General features: G+C 38.4%; 3 protein-coding genes and 1 long non-coding RNA gene across 4 annotated transcripts in view; all 4 read left to right on the top strand.

Moving 5' to 3' along the window:
- LOC307135048 overlaps nucleotides 1–23,586 on the top strand; it is a 910,342-nt gene that overhangs the window by 649,474 nt on the left and 237,282 nt on the right. The gene's annotated exons all lie outside the window — the stretch shown is intronic.
- On the top strand, nucleotides 206–2,207 carry jun (Jun proto-oncogene, AP-1 transcription factor subunit). The gene is made up of 2 exons (XM_079832110.1): nucleotides 206–449; nucleotides 601–2,207. Exon 2 carries the CDS (start codon nucleotides 601–603, stop codon nucleotides 1,510–1,512), a length of 912 nt encoding a protein of 303 aa, XP_079688236.1. The 5' UTR covers nucleotides 206–449; the 3' UTR covers nucleotides 1,513–2,207.
- Nucleotides 7,115–10,407, top strand: caiap (CARD- and ANK-containing Inflammasome Adaptor Protein; the record flags this gene model as incomplete). Its single annotated transcript, XM_079831087.1, has 2 exons — nucleotides 7,115–8,515; nucleotides 9,556–10,407. 2 exons carry the CDS (start codon nucleotides 7,115–7,117, stop codon nucleotides 10,405–10,407), a joined length of 2,253 nt encoding a protein of 750 aa, XP_079687213.1.
- LOC307134751 (uncharacterized protein) lies at nucleotides 12,857–21,148 on the top strand. The gene is made up of 5 exons (XM_079830748.1): nucleotides 12,857–12,972; nucleotides 13,129–13,169; nucleotides 13,265–13,339; nucleotides 15,791–15,977; nucleotides 19,693–21,148. The coding sequence occupies exons 1-5, from the start codon at nucleotides 12,906–12,908 to the stop codon at nucleotides 20,100–20,102; spliced, it is 780 nt and encodes a 259-aa protein (XP_079686874.1). The 5' UTR covers nucleotides 12,857–12,905; the 3' UTR covers nucleotides 20,103–21,148.

Genomic DNA, 23,586 nt, shown 5'->3' with positions numbered 1-23,586 from the left:
AAGCGGGTAACCAGATATTCAAAAACAATACGTAATCCCACAATGCACCGCTTCTTCGCCTTACAGCATTACCTCATCCCATCAGCCACCGCGAGAAGAAGAATCTTCTGGGTGGTCGTCTAGGCAACGCGCCTTATCTGAAACTGTGGAACGCCCAGTAAACCGCCTCCAGCCAATAAGAGCCCGTGCGCATGACATCATTGCTATTTTTAGTGGGGCAGCGGTAGCAGATAAGGTTTGCCTCCACGCTGGAGAAGCTCAGAGTATACAGATCTCGCCACAGTGAAACATCTAGGCAATATAACTTAAACTAACATAAACAAGAACAGTTTCGGCTCCGCGCTGTTTATTCACTGGCATCTTCGAGCGGCAGCCGGCGGTGGAAGAGCGTTCTATCCGCGAGAAGAAGAAGAAGAAGCGCTCGGGACACTGGGCGATAACTTTACGCAGTAAGTTTCTCGCGGGACGGGGAGTTTACGAACGAGCTCTAAACTTTGCGATCCTTCCCGCTTTTGTCTCCGAGACCGCGGACACGGCTTGAACTTGTGAAAGACTACTTTTGAACTAAAACGTTTCGTTTTCTCTTCTATGTCTACCAAGATGGAAACTACTTTCTACGATGACTCTGTAAACAGCGCTTTCTCTCAGCATGACAGCGCTACTTTTGGATACAACCACAAGACTCTGAAACAGAACATGACGCTGAATCTGACCGACCCAGCCGGCAACCTGAAGCCCCACCTGAGGGCCAAAGCCAGCGACATCCTCACCTCCCCCGACGTGGGACTGCTCAAGCTGGCTTCGCCGGAGTTGGAGAGGCTCATTATCCAGTCCAGCAACGGCCTGATCACTACAACGCCGACTCCGACCCAGTTTCTGTGTCCCAAGAACGTGACCGACGAGCAAGAGGGCTTCGCGGAGGGCTTCGTGAGGGCACTGGCCGAGCTGCATCACCAGCACATGCCCAACGTCACCTCGGCCCCCCAAACGACCATTAACAACAGCATGGCACCTGTGTCGTCCATGGCAGGTGGCGCGGTGTTCAGCTCGTCTATGCGCTCCGACCCGCCGGTGTACGCGGACCTCAACACTTTCAACCCCGCCAACCCCGCGATGAGCTACACGAGCGCCCCGCCACAGCACCCCGTCAACACGCAACTGCCCGTCCAGCACCCGCGGCTTCAGGCGCTGAAAGAGGAGCCCCAGACGGTGCCAGAGATGCCCGGCGAGACCCCACCTCTCTCCCCCATTGACATGGAGAGCCAGGAGCGGATTAAAGCCGAGAGGAAGCGCATGAGGAACCGAATCGCCGCGTCCAAATGCCGGAAGAGGAAGCTTGAGAGGATCTCCCGGCTGGAGGACAAAGTCAAGAACCTGAAGTCGCAGAACTCGGAGCTGGCGTCCACCGCCAACATGCTGCGCGAGCAAGTGGCACAGCTCAAGCAGAAAGTCATGAACCACGTCAACAGCGGCTGCCAGCTTATGTTAACGCAACAGCTGCAGACGTTCTGAAAAGAACCGCAGGACATTTGAGTTTACTTAAATATTCGCAAGGGACAAACTTCAGGGGCTTTATGTCTGCGAGCCGTTGCGACTGCTGGTATTAGCCCGCTGGAACCGGGACCGTCCGGCCGGCCGCGTGCCGTAAAAGGATGTTCTGACTGGACTTTTGGGGAGTGCAAAACTTCACAAACTCGGTCCGACAGAGACAGCGACAGAGAGCATGAGACTCACTCTGTTACATGTTTTACTTTCTGACGAGAAAAGAGACTTATCCTTGTTCACTTCGACCAGGTTGTGCATGGACCTATACGCTTCAAAGGAGCACTCAGTATTATAGGAGTAAAACAGGGGACACGACTACCGTACAATACAGATATACATGTCTGGCTCACCAAGCAAGAAGTTCTGTCCGCTAAACTTTTGCTAAAAAGCTGCCTGACTTCTGAGTTACATATTGTACTTTTTGTTCTTAAACTGAATGGAATTGACTTTTTCTTTGAGTTGGTCCAACTTCAGCAGTTTCTTTTTTCTGAAAAAAAAAAGTTCATTAATGAGGTTTCACTCATTGTTATTTGTAAATAAGATCAACCAGGAGTACTTAAGTTTACCATTTGTAAGTAAAGTATACAATATAATTTTTTTATGTTTGTTTTCTGAGCACATCAGAAACTAATCAATATTTATGAACTGTAATAAAGTATGTGAAAAGAACAACAACGTCTCTTTCTCTTAATTTTGTGTGTGTGTGTGTGTGTGTGTGTGTGTGTGTGTGTGTGTGTGTGTGTGTGTGTGTGTGTGTGTGTGTGTGTGTGTGTGAGAGAGAGAGAGAGAGAGAGAGAGTGTGTTCAAGACAAACAGGTAGCATGTTTTGAAAAGTCCACATAATGAATCAAGCTGATGATGTCCAAAAGTTCTGTCAAAAACTACAATAGTTTAACCCATAATAGTCATTTAATAGCAGCCTAATAAATATGATAGTATTCTGAACCGGTTACAATGATGAATGAAAACAGTAAAGCCAGTTTTAAGACTTAAATTATCAAAAGATTGAAACAGCAATTTTGCCATGTGCAATAACACTAAAACCAATCGAACAATTCAGTACTAAATTGTTAAAGTACGCATACCTTTAATCACAGGCTCATTATTGTGTCAACTGAAAACATAAAAGTTCTCAATGGTTCATGGTTACGTTTGCCACAAAGGTGTTCAGTAAAAGCAACCTTGCACCAGCAGAGGGCGCCGTCGGCATACACTTGATAAATCTGTATGACTGGTTTCTTTAGTGATTTTTGTGATAACAGACTGTTAACTTCTGCGTGACACACATCTTCTTTCAGTAATATACATTATTTTAATCATTCAATTAGCCTATAGGCCTACATGCAGAAATGAACATAATGGATCTCCCCGAATTATATATGTTTTATGGGGAGTTTTTTATGCATGTCACCATACACAAACGAGGCAAGTAAAAATAAAAAATAAACTAATTTCGTATTCAGGTCACCAACACAGATTAATATTTAGCATCTTTCAGATCCTCTTATTTCACCGCCCAAACACCGCGGCAAACGATGACATCATCCCGGAAAACCGGCACCTACCTATCCATATTAGGCAAGCGCGCGGTCGGAAGATCTACGTCATATGAACTAGTGGGTGTGTATTACGGGAAGAGGAACTCCTCAGACTAATCTCCATAAGACTGACACAGACCATTAGTGCACTCTTTCTTAGTTTTTGGAACGAAGGGATTGATCATTTACCCAGCGCAATAACGCAAAGTGAAGCAAGGACTTAAATACACGACATATTCTATTAACAACAAAATGTAAAAGCGGCCTTTTTATAAAATTAATTACAGTACAAATATGTAACAGTATTGTAGCCTATGGTCATTATGTCATGCGCACACTGATTTGAACCAACCCAAAACTGCCAGAAGTATATTAATCAATGACAACCATACATTTTATTTTTTAAAAATTGATAATTATTTTGTCCCAGTAGCCTACCTTATTTTAAAAGTGTCAGTCAATTAGAGTGTTAGCATGTGTGGTAACAGTGTAATTTATAACATTTATAAATATGGAAATAGAAATAATATACTTCAAAAGAATATACTTAACTGCAAACTGATTGTAACATTTTTGGACACTTAATTGTTTGTTAGCTACAATAAATGAAAATGTATTCTAGTTTAAATTTATATTAAATGCAATTAGCTGACCTTTCACTGCTTTGTTTGACCTACTTAAGTAGCTACATCTTTAATTCAGAGTTACTTCTATTGAAATGTGGATTCTATAGCGTACTATAGAATGTAAGCATTTATGGACTAAAATATACTTTAATGTCATTTCTATTAATACTTGTAGGCCTAAATCATGTAGGCCTATTTAAGTAATTAGACATTTGTCATGAAGTTGAAATTTAGTATTCAATGTAATATTGAATAATGCATTACAGTTAAAATTATAATCAGGTAGTTTACAATGTTTGTCAACACATAAAAATATGTGTAACCTAAAGCACTATCATAGATAGACAGTTTGCCCACCCTGACAGCAGGGAAATACTTTTTTTTTTCATACAATTTTCTAACGTTTAAGAATTCTTCAATAATTATTTTAAATGTAATATATTTTTTCATGCATTAGAACTCTATTCTAATATTAATAAGAATATGCTAATTTGTCTCTTCAGTTACGTCACGCCAGTAGTAATGTTGTGTTCTTCGCGCCAATATCCGATTCGATTCCAACAAGCAGCGCCCTTTTTATGTTATTACAAAAAATATCTATGTCTAAACCAATATCTATGACACACTCGTTTGAAAGTGAACTAACAGATCTGTAATGATCCAATCTCTAGGATGCCGTTCCACTCCTAGCCTGCAGGGGGTGCCCTCCTTAAGCGTCCATGTTATGCTCCCTCCAGGTCTCCAGATGGCACTTTAACCCCATGCTCAGTGCTCTCCACTCCTGCAGATGGTGCCAGTGTGTTTAATGGTTACTCAGAACTCTCCTCATTAGCCCTGATTCCCTTCACCTGTGTCTTGCCCTTTATAAGTGTGCTTGTTCCTTGCCATTATGTTCAGTCTTGAACCTATGTTCTCCTGTCTCCAGATCTCAAGATAAGTTTTGTGCCTTTATTGTACATTTTTTGACCCTTGTGTCTATTTTTGTTTCTCTGTTTTATGGAAGCTCTGCTCTCCTAGTTCATTTGTACTTTGTGCTTTGGTTTCTCAAGTAAAGACTATTTTTATTTTTTGGAAGACTCAAGTCTCTTGACTCTTTACTCTTCTGCTCTTGGGTTCCATTGTCTGGGAGTTAGCTCAGTGGAGAACACACCACACTTAGAACACCAGAGACCCGGGTTCAAGTCCAGCCAAGGGCGACATCCTTACAAGATCATTAGAATTATGATGATATTATCAACATGTTCAATTCAAAACCCAGCCAACTCATACTTGTTTAGAACAGACATCAGGTCTTTAGTCTGGCCTGCCGTGGCATGGCTATGCAATATTTGCATGTAATATTGGTGAGCAAGGGGTTTTTGAAATGTACATAAGCCACATGCAGGCTACTGTATTAGCAATGGCAGGTTGTCGATACAGGACATTGTGATTTCTCTTTGTGATATGTTATCAGGACTCGGGTTGAATCTCTCTCTCCTGCTTTGTTTTAGTTTAAATTTTTTCATGTTGCAGCCGCTCACACTTGATCGCATGGAGCTTAAGTGCTAGCAGGTGAATTATTTAGTTTCGGCGACACTAGTATCACCTAGCGGAATTTCAAAAATAATTAACCTTGCAAACGGTCCTTCCACTCGTCGCGTTCAAACATCACAAACACAGCTCAAACGAGGGCTTGAGAAGGCACCAACATGTAGAAGTACACCATTAAAAGACAACAGACAATAAAAGATCCAACATGAGGAATGCTTTTAGCTGTGTTGCTATGTTTCAATCAGATTTTGGGATTTTTCTTCCAAATTAAGGGGTGATGCAAATTATTCCGGCCCACCCACACTATTAGAGGTCCACCCATCATCCACTTTCTGCCTATGCCACTGCTTTAAAGCGCAACAAAACATTATTAAAACAAATTAAAAGTGAACTTATGAACGTGTGCTTTCTTTAAGTACACTTAAATGGCCTTTATTTCATTCATTTGAAGTAGGGGAGAGTGGTGCACAACCTAACACAGCGTTAGTTGTAACACACATGGTTTAAAACTTTGCAAAAATGCCAGGATGAGAAACTTAGTGTATTTACTAGTTGCCATATCAACATTACTTAGAGAATAAATTGCACAAAAATGTAAAAATCTTTGGAAGATATCACTGAACATTTATTTAACCATAGCAAAAGTAAATTTCTTACTTAAGTTTATTTTTCATCTCGGTTTTTTTGTGTTTATTTAAAATAAGACAAATCCGATATTATTGTAATCTTATATCTGTTATTTAACAGTTGAGATTGTTCTTTAATGCTGATCTAACCAGCAGAAGACACGAGCCAGGTTTAAATCCCAGTTGTGTAGGTGGGGCATGTTGTCACATTGAGTTACAATGAGCCCCTATTAGAAATATGCTATTATATTCTATACTTTTATGAATTCTTTTGAGAAACTATGAGAAAAAGGTGAATAATGACTGAGAGTCAATGTTCAGAAATTATTAATTATTATTATTATTATTATGTTTTTAACTATGCTGTATAGCTGTATTTAGCGATTTGTATATTTGTATATTTTTAATGATTAAAAAATGCATTATTTTATTTAAAAAAAAGTTAATAATTGTATTTTATTGACCAAATATTTTAGTTTGTCTTGGATATTTCTTTGATTATATCAGGTAACATTTAAAGCTGTCATTTGGTCCTGTTACATTTTGCCCTTCACATGTTACATGTACAATGTTGTCACATTTCACTTCCATTCTTTCGGGGTAAATGAAGAAAAAAGTATACACTGTATTAATGAAACAAAACCACATAATTGTACTAGACATGTGTAAAATTAATGTGGGAAAAAATAAATACTCTGAACCCCAAGTGGATTTACACAAACTGAGAAAGTCAAAATGCGTTAGGTTGTGCCCTGCTCTCCCCTAGGCCTACCGTACAAGTGCACACTTTTTCACTTGGGAAATAGCTCATTCAAGAACAAACTGCCAGGGCACTGTTGTCGACTCAAATACAAAATACAATTCATGTCATGGTTACAATATCCATGCAGCAGGTTTCTTGTATTATTAGATACGGCAGGAAATCTAAACAGAGAAACAGACCATTCTTTTTAAGCATATGTATTTGATCAAACATATTCAAATGTTATCAAAATAGGTTACCCCAATGTGCCTTTTTTACTTCATTTTATCAATTTTTAATAGTTTATTTCAGAAAGTTACAAACATTATGTTGATTTTTACGATTGCTTACTTCATAGCTTGTTGCTAAGAGACGGTTTGTTCTTAGTGATAAAGACATGGAGAATTAGGTTAATTCAAATGCAGATCTGCTTTGTCATGTCCACACATTTCAGTTTACAGAAGCTCACTGCTTTCCTTCAGAGCGCTGAACCCTCAAGAGGCTAACATGGGTTCGACCAGCTTTACTAATCCCTACGCGATCGAAGTAATTCGGATGAAGAAAGACGACCTGGTCAGTGGCATTTCAAATACAGAGGATTTGCTGGATCTCCTCATTGCAAATGGAGTTCTTCAACCCGACAGCCGAGCCATGATGTCCAGCATCACTGCGCAAGAGGAAAAGAACTCCAGGATGTTAAACGTCTTGATCGCGAGAGGAGAACGTGCCTGCCGCATCTTCTTCTACCCTTGTCTGAAAAGAGCAGAACCCGACCTTTACCAGCACATGAGAACTTATGTGGGTGGGGTTAATGATGGCATTAAAGATGCACGGAGACAGCTGATTGGATATCTGCTGGAGAAAGACAAACAAGGTCTTGTCAAATACTCAAAATCAAACAGGGAACTTAATCCTGAAAGAATCCAGCCGAAGTCTGTACCGATCGAGGCTACGACTTCAATAGAGCAGAACGAACAGATCCCCAAATCTGAAGGTGATCATGATGCCATCCTCAGAGCCATATCCTCAGGTGATCTTCATCTCCTTCAGGAGCTTATTAAAGGTTTGGATGTCAACAGTGCTCGCTCGTCCACTGATACTCTGCTACACCTCGCTGCGCAATATGGTAAGGAGGCCGTCGTGTACTTTCTGCTCAGACAGGGGGCGAAACTGAACCTAAAGGACAAGGAGGGCCGTACTGCCCTGCACAGAGCTTCAGAACAGGGCCATACTGCTGTTGCTCTGGCCCTTGTGAAGGCTGGGGCGGACATCCATGCTACCGACCAAACGTCAAAGACACCTCTGCATCTGGCTGCACAAAATAAACATGAAAGTACGGTCAAAGCTCTAGTGCTCGAAGAGAAGAAAAGCCTCAAAAATCAGACAACAGTTCTGCACATGGCGGCCACTGAGGATAACGCGAAACTGGCAGAGGTTCTTCTGAGATGCGGCGCTTTAGTAGATACCCAAGATGGCCAAAGGAAGACGGCTCTCTATCACGCCATTCGCCACGGAAATGAGAAAACCGTCGCTGTGCTGTTGAAGGCCGGAGCCCAAGTGGACTCTGTGATTGTGGACGCTGCTTTTGAGCTGAACAGAAAGTCTCTGTTGTCTCTGTTTTTGCGGTATGTTCAGAGGTCCATGTCTCAGAATGAGATGAACTCGGCTCTTTTTAAAGCAGTACGGAGGAACTTGGACGGGGTCGTGGCTGCGCTCATTGATCATGGTGCAGATGTTAATAGTTTTAATGAGCTGGGATACACACCTATGCTTTTAGCCGCAGAGCTGGGAAATGCAGAGGCCTTCAAAGTGCTGGTCTCAAAAAAGGCCAGACTGGATGAAAGACTGCCAAACCAGATCTCTGGTCTTCACCTGGCCATCCAAAGTGGCAGTATGCAAATAGCACAGGTAAATGGCTTAGCCGTTGAATTAAAATTTAATTGCATTTTTTTAATTTTATTTTTATGTTTTAATAAAATGCTTTATCAAATGTAAAATAACAATTCATTATTCATTGTTTGTTCACAACCAAATAATATAATAAATTAATTAATAATAAATAAGTAAAAACATAAAATAAAGTATTTTTAGGGCAATCAAAGTTAACTTAATATTAATTAAATAATGTAATGCAATATTTATAAGCTTAAATTATGTATATTTATTAAATTTAATATTTATATCATTTCAATATGTTTTTTTTAAAAGACTGGTCAGAAATAAAGATAGAGTATGATCAGTGCTGGGTATAAATGAAACATGTAATCGGGATTACTCAATCAGATTCCAAAAATTAAGTACTTAAAGGGTTAGGACACCCAAAAAAATGAAAATTCTGTCATTAATTACTTACCCTCATGTCGTTGGACACCCGTAAGACCTCCGTACGTCTTCGGAACACAAATTAAGATATTTTAGTTGAAATCCGATGGCTCAGAAAGGCCTCCATTGGCACAATGCACTTTACACTCTCAAGACCTATAAAATGTTCTAAAGATGCCGTTACAAAGTCCATCTCACTACAGTGGTTCTACAATAACTTTATGAATCGACGAGAATAGTTTTTGTGCGCAAAAAAACCCTAAATAACAACTTATATATTTCAAAACACTGCATCATGAAGCTTCGAAGCGTTATGAATCAGCGAGTCGAATCATGATTCGGATCGCGTGTCAAACCACCAAACTGCTAAAATCACGTGACTTTGGCGATCCAAACCGCTGAATCGACTCACTGATTGAGGCTGTATAAAGGCTGAAGTTATCTGCCTTTATATTTTTGGTTCCTTGCAGGGGGGCCATTATATTTGGGGTACTGGACATAAAATGTTTTTTGAAAAACCCTGAAGTAGCGTTTATATAATGTCCAGCTGTAATCAGAGGTCACTAAAGCATATTTTAGGATATTTATTTTTAATGATAAATCTGAAATCTTCTGTTCTAATCCAGATATTGTTGGATAAGGGTATAGACCCCAACATCAGTGGCCCTAAAGATCAGACCCCTCTCCATCTAAGTGCATTACATAACCAGCCAGAGTTGACGGCGCTGTTGTTGCGTGTGGGGGCTCAGATTAACTCCATCACCCAGGATGGACTCACTCCCCTGCACATTGCGAGCCAGAGCGGTCACACTGAAGCGGTCGCCCAGCTCCTGGAGGGCAAGGCTGACGTCTATGTCAAAGACAAACAGGGAAGAACAGCCCTGCATTGGGCGGCAGCACAAGGGGAGGCGGCCGTCATACAGCTACTGCTTGCTGCTGGGGCCGATGCCAACGCCTCTGAAAAAGAGAAAAAGACCCCACTGCACCTGGCTGCCATGGAGGGAAACACTAAGGCAGTTTCGGTGCTGCTGACCGGTAAAGCCAAAGTCGGAGCTAAGGACATGGATGGCTGCTCTCCACTGCATTACGCAGCTCGAAACGGGAAGGAAAGAGCAGCTGGTGTTCTTCTCGCATCTGGTAAGAGCATGAATGTGGATGATAAGAACGTGTGGAGGAGAACTTCTCTGCATTTAGCGGCAGAGCATGGTCATGAGATGCTGGTGGGCCTTCTGCTGGAGAATGGCGCCAAGATCAACTCCCTGGATAACAATAAAGACACACCACTGCACTGCGCTTGCCGTGATGGCCGTGTGGAAACTGTGCAGAGACTAATAAACTGGACAAATGGAGAACGAGCGAGCCTTCAGGCAACTAATAAAGTGAAGAAAACGGCCCTCCAGGTGGCACTGTCAGAGGACACACCGGCTCACCAGAACATAACTACCCTGCTAAAGAAGAAGATGTTCCTTGTGAAATAAAAGAAAGAAAGAAAGGAAAACTGTATCATCTTAAATATGTTTGGCAGAAATGTTTGCCAAGCTATTTTCAGAATCAGTGACTCATGTTATTGTCACCTCAACCAGCTAGCAGCTTTCACTCTTTTAGCATCATCAGACATTACAAACATTACATTTAAAGTAACAGAGACTGTCATAACAGGCCAAATGTATAGGGTACAACGGAGCTAAAGGTGCCCTGGGGTAAAAGGCACCTTTGATTTTATTTTCCTCTAAACCACTAGATGGCACAAAAACCTGCCGCAGCACTTTCCAAAACATCCGCTTTTCAAGATGCACATGGAAATTTGGCTGATCCTTAAAGCGAGACAGCAGCGCAAAGTTGATTGTGCGCTAATTTGATCTAATTGGGGTTTTTTTTATCTTGTAGCAAATGAAAATCGCAAAATGACTGAATATATTCTGTGACAAAGGTATTCTTAATGATTTTCAGTTTTGTTAAAGGTAATTAAAGCAACAGTGTATAGCAACTCATAATGTAATAACAGCACAATGTAAAAATGGCACATAATGTGATAAGTATTACATTATTATTATAATAAAATGTTCATAATGTAATACTTTTCTCATAAATAAAATGTAATAGTAATCTGGTGGATTTTGAAGGCATGAATGATTTATATTTTCAAAATGTAGCAACTGTAAAGGAATATCATTTTTTTATGTTTAATATAAATATAATAATAATTGCATGAATATTTAAATCTGTTTCATTTTGCAGGTAATTTAAGGCTGGAATTAGATTTTTCTACAGTAAAGGAATACTAATATTTTTTTGTTTTAAAAGCTATTACAGTTATGAAAATATGATTGGTGAGCTTACAATGTCATAATTTTTTCATAATGTAAAAATTGTTATGAGCTCAGGATTTTATTACATTTTTAGAAAATTATTACATTATGAACATTTTATTATAATATTAATGTAACACTTATTATATGTGCTGTTATTGCATAATGAGTGGGGTAAAAAGCGCATCTGCTGTTGAGGAAAAAAGCACAATAATAAACATGATAATAAACAGCTAGCTGACTTTTCCATTTGTTGACATGCATCACGATTGGTTGCAGCAGATGAGGAAGCAGGATCCAAGTGCAGTCATACTTTTGTTAAATAAACTCAAAACTTCACAAATACAAAATCATGGGGACAAGGCTTAGGAACAGCACAACCAACATAACGCAAATATAAGAACTGACAAAGAACAAGACTGAACATAGGGTTTAAATACACAGGCAAACAGATCATGGAAACGAGACACAGCTGACAAGACTAATGAGACACACCTGAACTGAAACTCAAATCAACATGAAAAACTACAAAGAACTACAAAATAAAGCACAGGAAACACTTCAACTTAAAAGTCCAAGGACAGACACAGAGCACGTGACATGACATGGTTAGATTCAGATGGTAAATATATATTAAGTTGGGTGTCCACCTTAAAGATAATCACGTATTTATAATGAAACCATCATATTTAAAAATATGACATGAATCATATATAATAAAATATTGTTTATTGTCACTACTGTAAATCTATATTAAATTATTATTGGATCTCCTTCATTACTTTCAGAATCTCTACTGTATTTTTTAAATATATTTCTATATTAACATATTTTAATGACAGTATATTTATTGAACAAAATTAATTATTTAATTTATCAAAAGGGTAAAAGGCCCCCCTCACCACCTCATACATTTATACGATTTTTAAACACACTAAACCACACGAGGGCAAGTAAATAAATAAAAAATGATGTGCATAGATAAACAATTTCTAAATACTACAATATTGCATAACAAGAAGTGTCAATTTTGATTTCATGGAGACTTTAAATGTTGTTTACGTATATATAATAAAGCAATCCACAGTTTCGTCAATAGATGTCACTCAAACGCCACATTTGGGAGCCACATGTAAACCTACAGTATTGTAACAAATAAATGCAATATTTGTGGTAATATATAACACATAATACTGTAGAAAAGCGGTAGGCCTATATGGGCTTGTTGTCACACTTTTAACTCAAAATGGATATTTCTTCAGGTAGCCTATATTTATTTTCAATTTCAGTTTGTCTAAAGACTAAAATTAAAAGATTAAAATATTGCCAACTAAAAAGATACTAAACATTAATCCCATTAATGCCTAGAAAAAACGTTCAGTTTTGGGGAGAGGATTCTACAAAACATTAAGAAGTGTTTGTTGAAACTATCGAACACCACTTTCAGAAAAAAATTGAATTTTTAAAAAATTCTCATTTGTCTATTAGAAGTTTGACTCAAAACCTTATAGTTACTCAAACGGTTATTGTGACAGCTGATGTAAAAAGTACTATAGGCTACATATGTGGGATTAAAGGATTGGTGTGGTTTGAAACCGTGTCATGTTACCGTCGGTCCAGTGTCCACTTATGTCACGTGACTCAGTGTTGCCGGAAATGCTGCAGGAATGGCAAGAAACGAAGAGAAGCAGTTTGGAAGATTGAATCGACTGTGGCTCCAAAAAGAGAGAGAAGGTATGAGACGGTTTATTTAACCAAGTGAATTCGCCCTAATGTGAAACGATGGAAAATGGAATCGTTATAAATGTCCTTGTAAGCTTCTGTATTCTCACATTCGTTTGCACATTGTCAATGTGCGGCATAATAATGCATCCGTGTTTTTATTTCCAGAGGGTCGCATTAAAGATGTCAACGTGTCACGGCCAAAGCTTGTGAGACATGTATTTTATCTCTTATAATTTCAATTAGCCCGCTTGCATAAATGACAACTTTAACTTACATTTTTAACGGACCTTCTGACATGCAGGCAACGTTAAATTCAGTGGCAGCAGTGAAGAAGTGGATGCCGAGCATTAAGAAGGAGATAGAGTACTATCTGCAGGTAACACACACACACACACACACACACACACACACACACACACACACACAAACTCACCGGCCACTTTATTTGCTACCCCTGTTCGTGTTCAACTACTTGTTAGAGCAAATATCATGGCAGCAACTCAGTGCATTTAGGCATGCTCAAGACGATCTGCTTATGTTCAAAGCAACTGAGCATCAGACTAGGGAAGAAAAGTGATTTAAGTGGTTTTAAAAGTGACATGGTTGTTGGTGCCAGATGGGCTGGTCTGAGTATTTCAGAAACTGTGCAGCAGAAGACACACACTGGGTGCCACTCCTGTCAGCTAAGAACAGGAAACTGAGGCTACAATTCACACGGGCTTACCAAAATTGTGACATTCAGATGGTAGGGACAGAAACAACATGAAAGCATGGAACTTGCATCAACGTTTCAGGCTGGTGCTGGTGGTGTAATGCTGTGGGGGATATTTTCTTGGTGCGCTTTGTGCCCATTAGTACAATTGAGCATTGGTTAAATGCCACAGCCTACCTGAGTATTGTTGCTGACTATGTCCATCCCTTTATGATCACAGTGCACCAATCTTCTGATGGCTACTTCCAGCAGGATAATGCGCCATATCACAAAGCTTAAATAATCTAAAACTGGTTTGTTGAACATCAAAATGAGTCCATTATCCTCAAATGGTCTCCACAGTCACCAGATCTCAATCCAATAAAGCTCTTTTGGGATGTGGCGGAACGAGAGATTTGCATCATGGATGTGCAGCCAACAAATCTGCAGCAACTGCGTGATGCCATCATGTCAGTATGGACCGAAATGTTTCCAGAACCTTGTTGAATTTATGCCATGATGAATTAAGGCAGTTCTGAAGGCAAAAGGCAATCCAACCTGGTACTAGCAAGGTGTAAAAACACTCGCCAGCAATTTTATTATGTACATCTTGATAGTACCAGGTTGGATAGTACCCCTTTTGCCTTCAGAACTTGTTCAACAAGGCCCTGGAAACATTCCTGATGGCATTCATGACATGTATTTGCTGCAGATTTGACCATGCCTAAATGCATTGAGTTGCTGCCACGTGATTGGCTGATTATATATTTGCATTAAAGAGCAATCGAACAGATTTTTATTGCATAGGTAGCATTGCAACTTATGTACAGAATATGGTTTATATTAAATAATAACAACAATTAAATAATTACCAATTATTCATGATTAATTATCAAAAATAAATATGATTGTAAATACAATTATCAGAATTAGAATTATTGCCAAGAATGTACACACACACAAGGATTTTGATGACAAGGAGTCTGATTAGCCGCCCACATTGAGATAAGAACCCTTTTCTTTCCTGTCACTTTAGACAACATCCTGTAGCAGATCATTCGAATTCATCTAGCTAGATAGATTTATTTTTTGAATTTGTAGAGTGCCTGTCAAAAATCTGGACATGTTTGATGAGTTTTAATTATAATCAGATTTAATCAAAGTTAACATAAATAAGATCATTTGAGCTGTGGTGTCGTTGACATCCCCTGTCTGTTTCTTTAGAAAACAATAATTAACATTAACTACTAGGCATGTCCAAGTCAAGTCAACTTTATTTATAAAGGGCTTTTTACAACACAGATTGTTTAAAAGCGGCTTTACAGTGATAATAGGAAATTCATTTTGCTTTAGAAAAAAAAAGCTAAAGTAAGTTTTTGATTGATTCATTTCTGTCGTAAAAACTGATTAGTTATTTAATTTGGCGCCACTTAAACAACACCATCCTCAGCTAAAACAGAAAACCCAGATACCCATCTGCACGGCAACAGCATCTGGTGGCCAGAGAGCACAAACCATGAAATAGGTTGTGAAATAGATGGTTATAAAAAGGAAAACAATGATCAATGATGCAAGCAGAATTCAATTCAAAAGACTAGAGTGTGTTTTTTTTTTTTAGCTGCAGTCAGTTCACTGTTCAATAACTGTGTAATGTTATTAAACTGAACTGAATTGTTCTTTATATGTCAGTATTTGACATCTGGACATGTGTAGGGGTTAACATCATGAAGATTGGTACACAGAGCGCCCTGTAATCATAGCCCACTGACCTACCAGCGTTCTCATGGTGCAAGATGGTCTGACAACCTCAGTTTTTGATACTGATCATGCACTGTCCCAAGAGATAAAGATCTGGTCTGTTTGGTCAGAGTCACACATTTGGGTTAGAGAAGACTATCATCCATTCATTTGTTGATAACTAATAACAGCTACGAAGCCTGGAAGTCAATCAGTTTTTAGACTAAATGCAAAAACACAGAGTTTAAAAAATAATAGTATTTAATAAAATAAAAAAAAATCATGCTTTATATATTAGTATCTGTGTAGCCTGGATGCCAGCCGAACTTAGCCCCACCCACAACATTTGTAACATGGTATCTGTGCATCCCGTTGAATCTTTGCATTTGTATTTTGCAGCAGTCGCAGTTATCTCACTACCCAGAGAGGAAGATAGACGAGTTCCGTTTGCATATTGAAGAACTCGAGAGAGAATACAAACGCTACCTGAAGAAACTGCGCACCCTAGACCCTACCTGCAAACACAAGCCTTGGGAACCTCGAGCATACACCAAGAGGAGGCAGGAGCCAGGCCATCAAAACACCTGTCAGTTTATGCTTTTAAATTACTAGTCTTGTGAAACAGTTAACTTATTTCAACATTCATTAAAAGACTTAGGGCTACATTTACTAAATTCACTTATTTCAACATTCATTAAAAGACTTAGGGCTACATTTACTAAAAAGCGGCAAATTAACACGAGAGCGCAATTCCAAAAAAGTGCAGATGGGAGTGGAAAATTCAAATGAAAGAACACAGATGCACGCGGATCATTTCCATAATGAACAACGCAATCTACCAAGAGCAACGCAAATTAGCGTCTGGTTTAAGACATGCTTTTTCGGACGTTAAATAATAGCACAAATAGTAGTAAATTGACTAATGCAAACCTTAGTAAATAATTTTGTGATTGATTTAAATACCATATATATTGCGTCGGAAAAAAAATGCATATGCAATAAGGTCAGCCACAAAAATAACTCTATCTACGACTTTTTCAGCGCTAATTTTTCACTGTTTGTCTTTATTAAATCCTGGCAGTAGTTTTTTTAACAACAAAAGAGAGTTTGCACTGGCACAAGCTGTTAGTAAATCTGGCCCTTAATGCGTTTTTACTGATCAGATATCCGATTTACTAAAACTTTAATTTACACTTGGCCTTATAAATGTCCGATCTGTAAATATAAATCCGATCTTCAATTCCCACGCTATTTGCAAATTCAACACAGTTCACCCAGTGTTTGGCTAAATTACTCTAAAAAAGTAATTTCTAGCTACTAATTACATCTTCAATGGTGTAATTTGATTAATTTACTAATTACTCACCAGTGTTGCCAAGTCTGCGGTTTTCCTACAGAATTGGGCTTCTTTTAAACGGATAGTTCACCCAAAAATTTAAATTACCCAATGATTTACTCACCCTCAAGCCAGGTCTATATGACCTCCTTCTGCATTCAACTTACGAAAAAAGCGTAACTGGCACGACAAATTATGTCGGACATAGCGTAAGCGTTTTGAACTGAGAACTGTTTGAATACGGAAGGTGGTCCGACGGAAGCTAGATATTTTACTTTATAAAGTTTTAAATATGGATATTTTTCTTACACAAACCCATTGATTCACTTCAGAAAGCCTTTATTAACCCCCGGAGCCATGTGGATTACTTTTATAATGGATGGATGCACTTTCTTGGGATTCAAATTTTGGGCTGCCATTATAATGCTTAGATTAGCCAGGACATTTTTTTTTAATATAACTCCGATTCTATTCGTCTGAAAGAAGAAGGTCATATACACCTAGGATGGCTTAAGGGTGAGTGAATTTTGGGATAATTTTCATTTTTGGGTGAACCATCCCTTTAAGTTGTTACCACAGGAAAAAAGTAACCGCAGGTTGATTTCGGCGCTCCAACACCCCCAAAACATCCCCTAGATGTACAAATTCAGTGGAGAATTTGGCCACCCAATGGAGAAAATCGCAATGGGCTATTTTTGTGCTACTTTTTTGACTGGCCATTGGGCTACTTTTGTTGCACAGACCTGGCCACCTGTTACTCCCTCTAAAAAGTATTGCATTACTTATTACTAATTACTTTCTAAATCCCATATTAACCTCGACCTGCTGAACTATACAGTATGTATTGCAATTACATCACAAGTAACTGTAATAAATTACAGAAAAAATCTGAGTTATCCCTTACTTTACTTCATCAAGGGAAAGGTAATATAATTACTTACAACCCCAAATCAGAAAAAGTTGGGACAGTATGGAAAACGCAAATAAATAAAAAAAGAAGTGATTTCTAAATTTACTTTGACTTGTATTTCATTGCAGACAATATGAACAAAAAATATTTCATGGTTTGTCTGGTCAACTTCATGTCATTTGTAAATATGCATCCTTTCCTGTCATTCAGACCTGCAACACATTTCAAAAAAAGTTGGGACAGTAAAGCATTTACCACTTTGTAATGTTGCCATTCCTTTTCACAACACTTAAAAGACGTTTAGGGACTGTACTCGCCCTCAAGTTGTTCCAAACCTGTATGAATTTCTTTCTTCTGCTGAACACAAATGAGGAAATTGGAAGAATGTTTGTAACCAAGCAGATCTCTGCAGTCATTGACTACCATAGTATTTTTTTTCCAGCACGTTCATATTAATGGTTGCATGTACATGAACAAGAACATACTTATTTAGAATATGCTAATATTCTGATTATGTAAACACATCCCTCTGATTGCATAAACAGATTAAAGGATTAGTTCACTTCAAAATGAAAATTTCCTGATATTTTACTCACCCACATCTCATCCAAGATGTTCATGTCTTTCTTTCTTCAGTCGAAAATAAATCCTGGAATGTTTTCCTCAAAAAACTTCTCCACATCATAGACTTCCATGGCAACCAAAATGTTGAAGGTCCAAATCAATGCAGTTTCAAAAGGCTTCAGAGGCTCTGCGCGATCCGAGAAGAGGAATAGGGTCTTATCTAGTGACATAATCTGTAAATAAAAATGAATATACTTTTAAACCTAAATTACTCACCTTGCTCTGCTCTGCTACGTGCCAAGGATTGCGTAATCACGTCGAAAAGGTCACGCTAGATGTAGGCAGAAGTACCGCCCCCGTGTTTACAACGCGCTTATGCGAAGAACGTCCTTTAGCAAAAAAAAAGGTAAAACAACTATTTTGAAGGTAAAACAACTATTTCTAAATCCCATATTAACCTCGACCTGCTGAACTATACAGTATGTATTGCAATTACATCACAAGTAACTGTAATAAATTACAGTGTTTTTTGGTAAAGGGTGTTTGTATTCGTCCTCGCACGTTCGTTTCGGGCGGTGCTTCCGCCTACGTCTAGCGCAGGGTTTTTTTTTTCGGGGACCCCCAGGGTCCCCAGAAAATTTCAGAGAATAAAAAGACAAAGCAAAAATGGTTAAAGTCTACCAAACATTCGGTTTCATTTCTAAATGTTTCTCTCCTTTCTTGCCGTATACATTTTCCAGAATTGTAAATGTTTGCTTTGTATCTTTCTAGTGTGTTTCTCACTATAGTCCCCTTTATCTTGCTCACTGGGGTTCTTAACGCAGTACATGAGCGGCTTACATACATTTATTGTGAAGGTTGCTTTTTCAAATAATTTTTAATTGAAAATGTTCTTCTTCAGGTTCATACATCCAACATTAAGTATAGCCAATTTAAGTTTGGAAACAATGTTGTATTTATAATGCCACACCTACTATTTAACAGTTTAAATGTTTTCATACATAAAAATCTATGGATTTTAGGAAGGGCGTCCCTCATAAAAGGTTCATCATATTTGGGGGTCCTTGGCATCATAAAGTTTGAAAACCCCTGGTCTAGCGTGACCTTTTCAACGTGATTGCGCAATTCGTGGCACGTCGCAGAGCAGCGCAAGATGAGCAATTTATGTTAAAAAGTATATACATTTTTTTGTTATTTTTTGAAAATGACAGATAAATCCCTATTCCTCTTCTGGGATCGCGCAGAGCCTCTGAAGCCTTTTGAAACTGCATTGATTTGGACCTTCAACATTTTGTCAGGAAACATATAGTCAGGAAAAGAAAATCATGTCTTAGTTTATTTGGAATATGCTTAGTTTTTGCACACAGGAATATTTCAGTAGCTGTAGATCATGTAAATGTCAGAATAAAATATAAATAACAGAATATAGATCTTAATTGGAAAATGAGGTGCATGTAAATGTAGTCATTCTCTTTACTTTTTTTTTCTTAGCCAAAAAGCTGTGCCTCTACAGCCCAAGCAGAGAAGAGGATACCAACCCCGAGGCTGCAGGAAACCACACATCTCTCACTAATGTACAAGAACTTCCCACCCCATCAGGTCCCGTTACCACCCAAGCCTCTGATCCCCCAGACCAGGACCTCCCGCTGTGCTTTGATAAGTCGCGGCTCGCAGTTGCGTTGGCGGGTTCACGCGTGGCTCTCGCAGGGCAGCAGCAGGACACCGGTACACTGACACGAATGTTGCTCACCGGCCTTCCCAACCTCCACAGCCTCCCGCTAGCACAGGCAGCAGCAAAAGAAGGAACACAGCAGCCTTCTAATGCTGAAACTGCCCAGAGAAAAACCGAACATTTACTGGGACTCTGCTGCTACTCGTCGTCCTCTGAAGAGGAAACATAGCTGACAGAAAAGCAAATTATCACACCGTTTCCGTTAAATACATGGTGCTGAGACATTTGATATTCATAATGCCATTTAAACATTTTCAGATTTGGTGCACGAAAGTGAAACTTGAAAGTAAATAATTTTCAAATGAAACCTGAAAGCTGTAAATCACCTGTGTTTATACTATTTGTCTAAGTAAATTCCAGCTGTGAATGTGTTAAGCAGTGTTCAGAGTCTCAAGAAGAGAAAGGAAATGGTTGAGGTGGTTAGAGTAGAATTCTGAATGGGGGATTAGTTAATGTCATAAACAGAAAGTATGAAGTGTTTACTTTTACATAAGTTTATCTAAGAAGTACATCTCCTTCCGTGTCTATATGGTTTCAATTTCAACCACAAGATTTGTTTTTTATAGCTCGATGCCAAAGGGGAGACGTTTTAAGTTGCACAACGCACATTTTATTCCATCATGTTCTGGGGCCTCATTTATAACTGTTATTACATAAGCACAAAACAGGCCCTGGAAGAGTCACTTCCTATGCATAAGTTGTGATTTATAAAAATTTGCGCACCTGTACACAAACTCTGACCCATGCGTATAAACATTTTGGAGACTGAGCAGTTTGGTGACAACGATGGTGATCTAAGGGACTGACTCAGATGAAGGAAAACCACTTTAAATCCTGATATCATATATACAGTGCATGTTCACAATAACAGATTAAATAAATAAAAGAACGATTTAAACTCTGTTTTACATCTGATATACATATTTAGATTAAAAATGTCATTCTCATTAAAGGGCATATTGCAGGCAATTTTTTTTTTTTTTTCAAAATGAATAACCTTGTATGAAAATACCGTATGAAAAGGTAATGCAGGATTTAAAATGTTTTAAAATGACATGAGCACAAATATAGGAGATAAAGTTGCCGTTTCGTTGGCTTTTTTTTTCTGACATCGCGTCATATTACGTCACGAGAGTTAAAGCTGCCGTCCTTAACTTTTTTTGTGTTCAAGATTTACAAAAATGATTGAGAATGTACAACATGAATCCATTTTCCAAACCGTGTTTTTGTCTTACACAGAATCATTATGGTACACTTATAATAATTGTTTATATTGGGACTATTTCTGATCCAGTCTGGTAGGAACCGCTGCGGAGGAGCACAGTCTCGTGACTCGCCATCGACATAAACGGAGAGAAGTAGCTCCGGCTGCAATATTGTTCGGCAAGACACATGCAGTTCTGTTTATTAACCGCTAGAGTGCCAAAAGTCATGGGTTGCTTTTACACAACTTTTGCTGATAATTTACTCACCGCATGTCATCCAAGATGTGCATGTCTTTCTTTCTGCAGTCGAAAAGAAATTAAGATTTTTGATGAAAACATTCCAGGATTTTTCTCCATATAATGGACTTCAATGGGCTCCAAACGGTTCAAGGTCCAAATGACAGTTTCAGTACAGCTTCAAAGGGCTTTAAACGATACCAAACAATACCAGACGATGAATAAGGGTCTTATCTAGCGAAACGATCAGTTTGTGTGAGAAACTGAGCAGTATTTATGCTATTATTTTATCTCTTATCAGACGAACTTGATAATCTCTGAGCTCAGCCATAACTTCCGCAAAGTGAGGTCAAAATACGAGTATGGTCATAGATATATCGATCGAAGATGCCTCATTCAATTGATCCGTGCAAGCGCTAATGAGACATCTACGATCGATATATCTATGACCACGCTCGTATTTTGACCACACTTAGCGGAAGTTATGGCTGAGCTCTGAGATGATCAAGTTTGTCTGATAAGAGATAAAATAATAGCATAAATACTGCTCGGTTTCTCACAGAAACTGATCGTTTCGCTAGATAAGGCCCTTATTCATCGTCTGGTATCGTTTGGTATTAAGATTTAAATATCTTAATTTCTTTTCGACTGCAGAAAGAAAGACATGGACATCTTGGATGACATGGGGGTGAGTAAATTATCAGCAAAAGTTAATTTAAAAGTGAACTAATCCTTTAAGCACATACAATTATTATCCAGAAGTTACACATTGTTTTATATTCTAATAAATAGAAATATTTGTAGTGGATGCAATAATTTTGAACACTTTTCCTGTGGCATGCTGTGTTTTAATGTATGATAGCAGAAATGGTCTGAGAAAATATTTGCATGCAAATAATGATCAATAATGCGCAATAATCTGTATCCATTAAAAATACTATTTGGCCAATGGAAGAGAAAACAAACACTGATCTTAAGAACTGATAATGAAATTCATCATTAAAGCACCGTGAATTCAACTGAAAAATGATCTTTGTTGAACTTGAAAGTGCACAGAACCCTTGTGTAAGTGTATTTGCTTTACAAACCCCAAAGTTTCAGATTGACATGTGTTCAGTCTGGCATATGAGGTTTGATGATGCATGCACCACAGCAGGCCTGATTAAAATGATTGTGAGACTTTTAAACCCTCAGTTTGTGCAGGGATGCTGAGTCAGAGAGAGACAGAGAAAGATGTCTGTTCACCAAAAATATCCGCCAGTTTTTCCTACAGTTTGGTAACAGGGCTTTGTGCTGCGGCCCACGATTCGACCCCAAAACCCCTCATACATCAGCAACAAGAATTGCTTAGCAGGCATCACTTCTGGGAAACTGAGCAAGAGCAGACCGATGTTGCTAAGCAGCAATGGTGATGTCTTACTCATTCAGAATGTCTTTGTGTGACTTCTAGCACCTTTGGCTACACTTGCTCACAAAGTAGGCAGGGTTTCCCATACCTGTGAGGTGAAGTAAAGAAACTGATGTAACTACCGCAGACGTCAGTTGTCATTTAAGCAAATATTTCCTCCGTGAAGTTTATGGTAAAAGATTTGTAGCTGTCTTCTCATGCGTGACATTAAAATGCCTTGGAAAAGGCTTTGCTTGCAGAAATTTCATATTTCCTACAATGATGCAATGATTGGACATGACACATGCATATTTAAATTAAACCAGCCTCATTTACTTCAATAGATTTATTATAGTTGCTTTTAAATTTAATGTAAATAAATATGAATACATCTAAACCATAGGATATTTTCGATCAAGGTATGAACATTAAAATAAACACCAAATAAAGAAAATGTACCAAACAGTGTCATTTTAGTATCACTGATACTATAGTTTTCATCAAGGTTGCACTTTATTTCATGGTCGACTTTAGACATTCTTAGTAACTGCATCTCAAATAACTCTCATTAGAATATTAGTAGACTAGATGTTAGAATAAGTTGACATGTACTTGCAAAGTTACTTATAATCAGTAGAGTTAGCATCAAAATAAAGTGTTAGTATTTTAAGCAGACAGTCTACTAATACTCTAATGAGAGTTAGTTGACATGTATTAACTTATAGTTAGTAGAATGTGGACCATCTAAATAAAGTGTTACCCTAAAATAATTTAATTTTAATTTAATTAGTTTTTATTATTATACTTTTTCTGTTTCTGTCATT

The sequence above is a fragment of the Gobio gobio genome (genome assembly GCF_949357685.1).
Source record: "Gobio gobio genome assembly, chromosome: 12".
Taxonomy (NCBI): Eukaryota; Metazoa; Chordata; class Actinopteri; order Cypriniformes; family Gobionidae; genus Gobio; species Gobio gobio.
The sequence above is the reverse complement of the archived record's forward strand: the minus strand, read 5'-3'. Positions and strand labels throughout refer to the sequence as shown.

What these genes read in the sequence shown, in the direction of transcription:
- LOC307134751 (XM_079830748.1), top strand. Translation starts at nt 12,906, where the DNA reads ATGGCAAGAAACGAAGAGAAGCAGTTTGGAAGATTGAATCGACTGTGG. An exon ending in GCTCCAAAAAGAGAGAGAAG is followed by an intron (nt 12,973 to 13,128) that starts GTATGAGACGGT and finishes TTTTATTTCCAG; the next exon opens with AGGGTCGCATTAAAGATGTC. An exon ending in ACGTGTCACGGCCAAAGCTT is followed by an intron (nt 13,170 to 13,264) that starts GTGAGACATGTA and finishes TCTGACATGCAG; the next exon opens with GCAACGTTAAATTCAGTGGC.
- jun (XM_079832110.1), top strand. Translation starts at nt 601, where the DNA reads ATGGAAACTACTTTCTACGATGACTCTGTAAACAGCGCTTTCTCTCAG.